This window comes from Pongo abelii, chromosome 9 (genome assembly GCF_028885655.2).
Source record: "Pongo abelii isolate AG06213 chromosome 9, NHGRI_mPonAbe1-v2.0_pri, whole genome shotgun sequence".
In the NCBI taxonomy this organism is placed as follows: domain Eukaryota; kingdom Metazoa; phylum Chordata; class Mammalia; order Primates; family Hominidae; genus Pongo; species Pongo abelii.
Genome location: NC_071994.2, coordinates 46,771,541 through 46,781,552, shown reverse-complemented (window position 1 = coordinate 46,781,552; position 10,012 = coordinate 46,771,541). Strand labels below are relative to the sequence as shown.

The window sequence follows — 10,012 nt, the reverse complement described above, 5'->3', positions numbered from 1 at the left end:
AAATAGAAACACCCTGAAATAGAATGTAGATTCTAAGAGATTATTCTAAAAGATTTGTAGATTATTTCCAAGCTCTAATGGTGACATTCCAAAGGACAACTACCATAATGATTAACTCTGGATTGTCTGCCAAAAATGGTAGGCATAGGTGGCCTCCTCCAGGCCATTGTTTGAAATGGTCTTAGAAATCTGGATGCCACAGATTGCTAGAACCAACAGTTGCAAATGGGGTGCCAATGTCCATAGTCCCCTAGACCTAATTTACAAGGGTGCTACCCAGTGACAAAATCACAAGGTCCTAAAGCTTGTTAATGCTGTCTAGCAGTTCTCTACAGGCATAAAGTGTCTTGAATTTTCCAAGTTCTGCTTCTTACCATTGTACCTTTCTGAACCTTCTTCATGTTCCACCCAATAGCCTTGGTTAACTACATAAACTGCCTGTACAGTGAAGATTTCCAACATCTGTTTCATTCTACTTGTGGGAATTCCTGCTAGGTTTTCCTGACATTGAACTTAATTCCCCACCCCCCACTGCCCCACCAACTAAGACAAAAAGAGAAGACCAGGGAAACATTTAAGAAAGAGAAAAAAAGAGAATCTTATTCACCAACATTGCGACACATTATCAATTCTCTTGTATTAGAAGTCTCCTATTTCCCATAATAAACATATTTGAGACCTTACAAGATCTGACCTCTTACAAGGCTAGTATCTCCCATTTTAGGGTTTGGGAACTTTCAGCAGATGGATAAACACAGAAGACTCATACCTGGAAGGAGATTACTGAGTAGTTTCACCAAAAATATGCAACAAGTAAAGCACGACTACCAAAAGGATAGCAGAGGAAAGGCAGCAGAAGAAAGGGGTGAATGCTTACTAGAAAGACATTAATGTTATCATTATGGAAGAATTAGAAATCAGGAATTTTCAATTTGGTGTAATTTTAATGTAAATTACTTTATAGTTTAGTGTACATTATAAGGATAATGGTGGGGGTAGCAGAGCAGCATCATATTTTCCAAGACTGTGTCCTCTGAAGGTCTTAATTATGCCCTGGTTCCACCCCAGCAGAGCTAAGAGATAGAAACCTGAGAACCTGACGAAGGAGGATTAGCCAAATATTGGTAGCTGGGATCCTTAATTAACTGAATTCATTTTTCTGAGCTCTACTTTTCAGAGAAAGACAATAAAATAGGTGTAGGGGTAATACTTCCTAATGAAAGCCTCGGTGAATATTCTCATTGATTAAAGCAATAGATTCTAGTGCTGAATTCTTTCCTTTAAATTTTTTATACATATTTTACATAAATTTATAAGTACGACTAGTAGAACTATTTTTGTTTAAGTACAATCTTTGTCACCCTCCCTCCACTTTTTCTGCTTGGCTCTTCCCTCGTCTCCTCAGCTCACATCAATGCCCACATTGTCTACCAGTAATCTTACCTACTAACTTATGTGTGTGCATCCACATTTTACTAGAACACACACACACACACACACACAGAGACAGAGAGAAGAGAGAGAGAGACAGACAGACATGGCGTTTTAGTTACTATTTATTTTATAAAAATGAGATTGTATTATACATATTTTAATGTATCTGGCTTTTCTCAATACATCATGAAAATCTCTCCAATCTCTGAATGGTTCTAATTCAATCTTTTTAACAGCTACAAATCATTCCACACTGCAGATACTCTAATGATCTAATGTGGCTATTTCTTTTTTCCGCAGGCTTTCACTTTATCAACTATGCTATAATAAACACTCTTGCACTGTGGTTTTTTATTTCTCTGGGATAGATTTCTAAGAGTGAGATTGCTGGGTCAAAGGATAATATAATTCTTTTTTCTTTCTTTCTTTTTTAAAGAGATGCCACTAGACTTTGTTTCTAATTTGTCAAATGACCTTGAGTACTCACTTTTCCTCCCTGGACCTGGAACTCTGCTTTCTCACTGATAAGGCAGGCATGTGGGACCATAGGTGACCTTGAACTCCTATTCATCTTGTCATATACTTCTCTGCTTCTGCGCTAGCACCCACTGCCCTGTGTTTTGCTGCAGTGAAGTGAGAATCATCATTACTGCTGACTCAGGAACAAACGTCCTGCCTGTCTGAGTCATGGAATTTTGGACCTGCATTTTGCACAGACTGATTATTTAGCTGAACCATTGATTTCCAAGTATGAGCTCTTCTGAAATGCTATGATGAGGGACGCTTGCTTTGATTAACTTGTGTTTCCCTGACACCCCTGGGTTCAGATGAGAACTGAACAGTGAGGCTGATTATGAAGCTCCAAGCTTCTGTCTTTTCTTTATATTGAAATTTACCGTCATCTAAACAAAAAATGCCTCAGGAAAAACTCATAGCAGCTTCTGTATTTGAGCACTTTCCCTGGATGCTCCTAATTTTCATTTAGTAAAGGTAAATACTTGATTATTGGGCGACCAAACACTGGATGAGGAGGGAGAAATGTTGCACAATCATTACATATTTTGTAAGGTTTTCTATTCTGCATAAGTCTACCCATATTAAACCTTCCGACCCAGGAAGAGGGATTTGTCTTATTTGCTAATTCTGAGGGGCTTCAAACATATGTTTCCTTTAGACTGAATAATATTGTTAACAATAGCTTATTGAAAGTATGCCGGGTAGCCAATCTCAATCTAGGCACTTTGCATGCGTTCCTTCGTTTAATCCTCAGGCCACCCTTGAGGTTAGGTTAATTTTGTTGTTGTTGTTGTTGTTTGAGACGGAGTCTCGCTGTCGCCCAGGGTGGAGTGCAATGGCGCCATCTTGGCTCACTGCAACCTCCGCCTCCCGGGTTCAAGCTGTTCTCCTGCCTCAGCCTCCTAAGTAGCTGGGACTACAGGCGCGTGCCACCACATCCAGCTAATTTTTTGTATTTTTAGTAGAGACGGGTTTTCACCGTGTTAGCCGGGATGGTCTCGATCTCCTGATCTCCTGATCCACCTGCCTCGGCCTCCCAAAGTGCTGGGATTACAGGCGTGAGCCACTGCGCCGGCCGAGGTAGGTTAATTTTTATTATGCTCATTTTACTGATGGGGAATTTCCCCCAAGGTCACAGAGCTAGGAGGTGGTGCAGTGTGTCTGCAGAGCCCATATTCTTAGCACAGAACAATACTGCAATGGAGCTGGGCAGTAGTAGACAAGTGGGACAAAAATACAGCATGGCTTCTTGACTATCTGCCATGTCACCTGAAACCCACACTGAGCCCTCACATCCATCATCTATGGAAGTTGTAGGTGTTAACGGCTCCCATGTTAAAATCACATAAACATAGACATAGGCGCTCATACTCAATCCCTCATGTGGTGGATGGAGAGGAGCCAACACAGACAGGGACTCAAAGCTAGGCTCTGCCCGCTGACCCTGGACACGTTCCTTCGCCTGTCAGTCGCGCTGGCAGCTCTTTCTCGCATGCTGCCCTGAGGACCAGAGGAGGCTGGTGCCACAGTGCCCCGCTAACGCCAGAGCAATAGCTCGTAAAACACCGGTACCTTTCCCTCCTCTCTCCTTCCTTAGTGCAAAGGAGGGCAGCGACTTGAATGTGGTAGGCCGCCCTCTGGGCCCTCTCCTGTCTGGGTTGCAGCTGGCCTTTCGTGTCTTGGCGGTAACACTGGCGTCAGGACTGTCACCGGATGGCTTGTTTTTCAGTAGGCTACCCCCATACAACCGAGTGGACACGAGTTTTCAAAAATATTTATTTGCTTATCTGCAAGGCAGGAGAGGAGGGAACAAAGTGATCGAGGACAAAATCAATTACTATTTTTCATCTTTGACAAACTAATTAAGGCCGTAGTGACTGGCTAATTCAGATCGAATGGCTGCGCGGTGATGGATGCGGATTTACGGCCTCCTTGGCTGCGGCGCGCTGGGCTTGATTATCACTACAAACAGGCGTCCGCGGAGGGCGGGGGCGGAGGCCCGCGTCTAGAGGACGTGCGGCTGGTCTTCTTCTTCTTTTTTTAAATTAATTAATTAATTTTTTTTTTTAATTTTAAATACTGCGGTTCCATTCTCTGCGCTTCGTAGGCGCTGACACACACCCATACGCACGACCTGCTGCCCCGGGGCCTGGCTTCCTGCCTCCGCATGCTCTCTCCCGCCCCTGAAGCCCAACCTTCAAGCCGGGCTGGTGCCCGCCCCTCCGTCCCCGCGTTGGCCTCATAGCGACCCCTCCAGGCCTCTCCGTTCCAGACCCTCCCTCCATTCTCCACGTAGCCCCTCCCTTCTAGAATCTTGCGGCTGAAAGTAGGGGGAGGCGGGGATCCCGAATAGCGCCTCAGCCAAACCCCGCAGCCGTTCCTGCCTTTCACCCGCCTCTGCAGAGCCTGACGAGCGGCAGTCTCCACGCAGGAACCCAAGTGCTCACTGGGCCGGGGAGGGCCAGCGGGCGAAATATCAGGCCTGGGGGCCGAGCGGGGGCGCTGGGCGTCACTCAGGCCCAGGGCCGCAGCTGGGGGAAGTGAGAAGGCCGGCAGGATTCGGCCGCCTCCGCGCAGTTCTCCCCCTTCTTCCCCGGGCAGCCAAGTCTGTGCGCCCTGGGACGTCCGGGCGCCGCGTAGACTCTCCATTCGCACCTGGCCCTTTGCGGGGGCTGCTCAAATGCAAATTGGGAAACTGGCCAGAACCTTCCAAAGTCGTGACTGTTCCTCGGGGAAGTCGGCCGGGGAATCGCAGAAGGAGGCCTACACCGATCTTTGGGCGCGCCTCGTGGTACCGCTCCGGCCGATCGCTCTCTGAGCCCGAGCCTGCCTGCCAGGCCTGCCTTCTATAGTTCTCGCATTCGTCGTGAGCCCTCTCGGAAACTGGGGACTGTTTAGGCAGAAACACTCGTAGGTCCCCTTGGCGTCCCCCAAGATGCCAAGAGCCTGCGGCGTGCTTCTCAGCGCCAGCCGGGACTTGAGCAGGCACCCCTGCGGAATTCTCAGTCCCACCCACTCAGACGACCCTCCTCCAGCCAGAGTCCACCACAGCCCACCCTACCCTCTTAACCCTCGTTCCCGACCTCTCCCTACGAACGGGCCCCGGGGAGAGAGGGACTGACCCCAGCGACAGCCCGGCGGGAGGTGGTTGGGATCTTCTCCAGAGTTCAAAAGCGACTTTCTGAGCCCCAATTTCCTCAGCTTTGCAATTGGTATAGCTTCTGAAAGGCCATTGCTAAATCTAACCAAGATAATTCATGGATAGCCCTTGCACAATGGTTGAGTATTAAGATCTCAATAGATGTTAGCTCAAAACTACAATAAAAAGCGACCAGAAATCCTCAAGGCGTCTCAAAAGAAAGATCTCCTCCTCCTGCCCCCACCAAAGGCAATGCAGACCGTGTGTCCCCAGCCAGCTGCCCTTTAGAGGGGCTAGGCGGGAAAGCCAACCAGCGAAGGCATCCAAACACTCTCGGGCTCTCCAGAGGGGCAGGAGGGTGCCCCTCAGTGCCCCCGGCGCCCGCTGCAATCTGCCACTGCAGCCTACGCCTGCGGCCGCGGCCGCCGAGACATTGTCCTCCCGCCGCGTGGGACGGCCCAGCCGCTGGCGACGGCGCGCACCCCGAGGCAGTGGGCTGGGCTGTTGGCAGTAGGGAAGGGACAACGTGCTGTCTGTGGCTCCTCATCCCCGAGGCCAGGGGTTCCCCGAGCTAGACAGGCAAGGAAGGAGAGAAGGGAAGCATTTTGCTGATAATCCCCTTCTAGTCTCCAAACTACAACTTCTTTGTAAAGGCGTTTTTTCCTCTTCTGATTATAGCTATTGCATTGTACCAACAAGAAAGTTCATCTTTTTATCTCCACGGCCACCCCCACTCCCATCCCTGCCACAGTACGGTTGAACATCCTGGCATGGCTTTCCAGATTGCCAGCTCTCATCCCCCCCTCCCCCCCATTGCTGGGCATCCCGATTTGGACGGTCTCTAAGGTCCCGCGCTGCCAAATCAGGCCTGGCTCTGGTAGGATTTTATTGAAAGGACTATAAAGAAAGAATGGGTTTCCCTTGACTTTGAAAGTGACCTAAGAACTAGGTCTGTGTTGGAAAAACTTCGTTTTTATTTCTCTAAAACGTCTTCAGAAAAGCTTAAAAATGCAATGAAAACGGTCAGTTATACTCAGAATTTTCTCCTGACTGTGTTAACAGAAATAAGAACGGAAATACTAGATCACAATTTTTAAGCAAAAAACCCAGGATTCCTCCAAGACTGACTGTCTGGAAGGGTAGGGATGTGAGAATCTGAAGTCCACATACATGCTAGGTAGGTACACCTTGATAAATGCAGGACCCATGCCTGCTTCAGTCATCGCAGAGCTGTGGGGCTATGCGCAGACCCTCAATCTCTTTCGGAGTAATATTTTCGGAATCCCTGAAGATAAGGGGGGACAGCAATGGAATTTAGTGAAAGAGAAAGAGAAGGCAGTGATTTAGCCCCCTCCTCCCACCTCTACAGCCCGATCCACTCTGTTGGCGGCTGCGCCTTGCCTTGGGTGCAGTGGGACGTGTCCCTCCCATGTTTCCCTTAATTAGGAGGAGGCAGACTTCTGTCTTCCCCTCCTGCCGGTTTCGGTTTAGTAATCAGACCACATGAGTCACGCCAAACACGCAGCCCCCTCCCGCTGGAGTGACAACTGGCCAGCACACTCTAGGATGTTGTCCCTTTAAAACTTGAATCCAAGGGGGTGATGATTTATCAAACTTGTATTATCAAGAAAATGTCAAACCAAGGGCACCTTGCTTTGCACTGACGCAAACCCGGCCTTTCCCAAGGAGATATAGAAAGCGCCTCTCCTGCCGGAGCCAAACCCAGTCTTGTCAATAGCGGGTTTCACCCTCCACCAGTTCTATCTGTTGCCTGTGTCAGACATGGTGAGTGTTTGCTTTTGTTCTTTCAAGAGGAAAGGGGGCTGAGGGGACAGGGAAAGCAGATTCGTTTTGGCTATTTCTTTTGGAGATGTCTGCATTGGTGGGGGGAAAGGGGGCGACGAGGAGAACAATTCTCGCAGCCCTAGGTATTTGTACTTGTGAGCGTCACCTGAGGTCGCAAAGAGGTTTCCTAGGCTGTAGAACTGAGAGGTTGGCTGTGGCTCCTAAAGACCCGATCCCGGGCACTGTCCTCGGTGCTGAAAAGCCAGATGCCGGTACAGAGGCGAGTTGCTCTGGGTCCTAGAGGCTACTGAGACAAATGCTGGCTGAAGCCGAGGTACTTAGATTTGTGCAAATTGAGGAGTTCTATTTTGCGTGTTTGTGAAAGGGGGTTAGACGAGAGGAGTGCGGTGGAGGTGAAGATAATAGGATTATTCTTACACAGTGTAATAATAATTATTGGTGCTAATGTTTAGGAAGCCCTGAAAGATAACACGAGGGGAGAAAGTGGATAGAAAAACCACCGCTGGCAGTTCTTTTCATTTGAAAGTGAATTGGGAAAAAGCGAATAAAAATTAGTCATGAGTTTTGGTACTCAAGCAAGCGTAGAGTTGTGAAGGATATTAGACTCCCGTGAATAGTTACGCAAAAAAAAAAAAAAAAAAAAAAAAAAAAAAAAACCCAAAGAAAAGAACAAAAAAACTTTGCATGTTCTTTTACATGTCTGGGAATCTGGAAGTGAATACAAGTTGTGTAAGATAACAAACCTAGTTACTACTCTGTGTCTTAAATTTAGTTTATTATCGTTGTAGGTTTTTTTGTGGTTATTTTGATCGTGATTCTTAACCTTGTCTTTGCTACCTGGCGGGAGGAGGTGGGTTGTGGAGCGCTGGGACTCAACCAATTTGGCCTCAAGCGCTCGCAGGTGCCAGGGCATCAGCTTTGTGGCCACAGCTTGTCTATGGGGGAAAAAGGCAATGTGCATTGTTGAATGACAAAGGAAATGGGGTGGAAAATTAAAGAATCTTTCTACAATGGTGATGGGGATGCGGGCACCCACAGCTGTGAGGTGAAATCCAAACAGGGAGGGGAGCTCATGACTCTAGGGCTATTTCCATTGCCCCTTTACCCTTACAAAATTACATTTCTGCCTCTTTTCTTAGTTCATCCTCCACTAGGGAGGGAATATTAGCTTCTTTTTGTCATCTGGTTATTGATGAAGCGGGCAAATTGAGAAATACTGATTGCAGCCTTTCTTTAAAAAAAAATTCAGATTCCAATTTGCTTTCCCAGATATTGTGTCTGGACCTGAGTTGAGAACGCCTCCATATGTAGATACAGGTATTTTAAAAGCTGTTGTGACTTTGTTTTGCACGAACTTGACATTGTGTTTGCAGGATTGCAGTGCTCCCAAGGAAATGAATAAACAGCCAGCCAACAACCCGGAGGCGGCGGCGGCGCAGGGCCACCCTGATGGCCCATGCGCTCCCAGGACGAGCCCGGAGCAGGAGCTTCCCGCGGCTGCCGCCCCGCCGCCGCCACGTGTGCCCAGGTCCGCTTCCACCGGCGCCCAAACTTTCCAGTCAGCGGACGCGCGAGCCTGCGAGGCTGAGCGGCCAGGAGTGGGGTCTTGCAAACTCAGTAGCCCGCGGGCGCAGGCGGCCTCTGCAGCTCTGCGGGACTTGAGAGAGGCGCAAGGCGCACAGGCCGCCCCCCCTCCTGGGAGCTCCGGGCCCGGCAACGCGCTGCACTGTAAGATCCCTTCTCTGCGAGGCCCGGAGGGGGATGAGAACGTGAGTGTGGGCAAGGGCACCCTGGAGCGGAACAATACCCCTGCTGTGGGCTGGGTGAACATGAGCCAGAGCACCGTGGTGCTGGGCACGGATGGAATCACGTCCGTGCTCCCGGGCAGCGTGGCCACCGTTGCCACCCAGGTAAGCAGGTTGCATTCGGCCCGCACAGTGTCCTGCTCTCCACCTGCGCGAGAGGCCAGCCGGGCCGTGGCGGGTGCACGTATGCTGATGGGGAAACCGGTTGGCAGTGCCAGGTGATGGATGCGGGAGGCGGCTTTGGGGCTTCGGAAGCTCGCACTGCGCTGGGGTCGGCAGTTCAGGGCGCGAGGGCTGCAGTGACCCTGCCAGAGGGGCCACGACCTGCCCCTTCCCAGCCTTGGCGGTAGCGGGAATACAGGTGCAGATCCACGAAGCAGTTGAGGCAGATAGATTCCACCCTTTTATGCAGACAGACTCCCTCTCCTGCCAATGACTGTCTTTTCTTTTCAAAAATAATTTCTTAATTAAACAAAAAGAGGGTTAAAATTCAGAACAAAGCCAGGTAGTGGTGGCTGGGGGTGGAGGGGTAGGAGGATAATAGTTTAAGTTTTGTAGCCTTTACACTGCCAGTTACGTTTATTACATGAGAACTCATTTGATGCGAGGTGGGTTTACCTGAGGCTACTGAAGCTTAAGCTTTGGGGCCTGTCCTTTGCCTGGGCCCTTCCAAAACCTAGTGTCTACTTTTGCCATAATTTTCTATTTTTTTCCCTAAAGTAACCTCCCTCAATTGTATACGCTTCAGGCCCCAACAATCTTAATCCTCTCTTGCATTTGATCCTTTACTACTTAATTAGAGGCGTGGAAAACCCACAGAGCAAATCCCAATCCTTGGGTTATGAATAAAGGCAGCTTTTACTGGTGGCCCGCTATCTCATATAGGCTTTTGTTCTCTTCAATTTCCCTCTCGTCTCTGATCTCTTCCTTCTCTGATGTCTTCTTTCTTCTGTCCTTTTTCATCAACTTCAGCTCTTCCCTTCTCACTGCCTGCCTTTCTGCTATTTCCTCTCCTTTCCTGGCCTCAGGGGCTATGCGTATATCCAGCAGTGGGGCCTGGACCAAAATTTGTGCCTGTGTGAGGTTTAGGATTTATACAACCCTTCTATCCTTAGTCACTCTAGTGTTTGCACACACACACACATACACATTCACACTTATCCACAGGCCCACATAGCAGGAGCTTGTGGTGTCAGAACTAGAAATAAACATAGAATTTCCCACTTGCCTTTCCTTTTGGGGTCCACATCCGGAGTGTTTTTCTATGTATATTATCTGCCTCTGACAGCATGTATCCCACAGTGTGACCCCA

The 10,012-nt window shown here is 48.8% G+C and overlaps 1 protein-coding gene across 1 annotated transcript; it reads left to right on the top strand.

Moving 5' to 3' along the window:
- The first annotated feature begins 3,714 nt into the window (after window positions 1–3,714).
- On the top strand, window positions 3,715–9,414 carry LOC129048669 (sodium- and chloride-dependent glycine transporter 2-like). The gene has a single exon (XM_054524577.2). The coding sequence runs from the start codon at window positions 8,290–8,292 to the stop codon at window positions 8,920–8,922; it is 633 nt and encodes a 210-aa protein (XP_054380552.1). The 5' UTR covers window positions 3,715–8,289; the 3' UTR covers window positions 8,923–9,414.
- The last annotated feature ends 598 nt before the right edge of the window (window positions 9,415–10,012 follow it).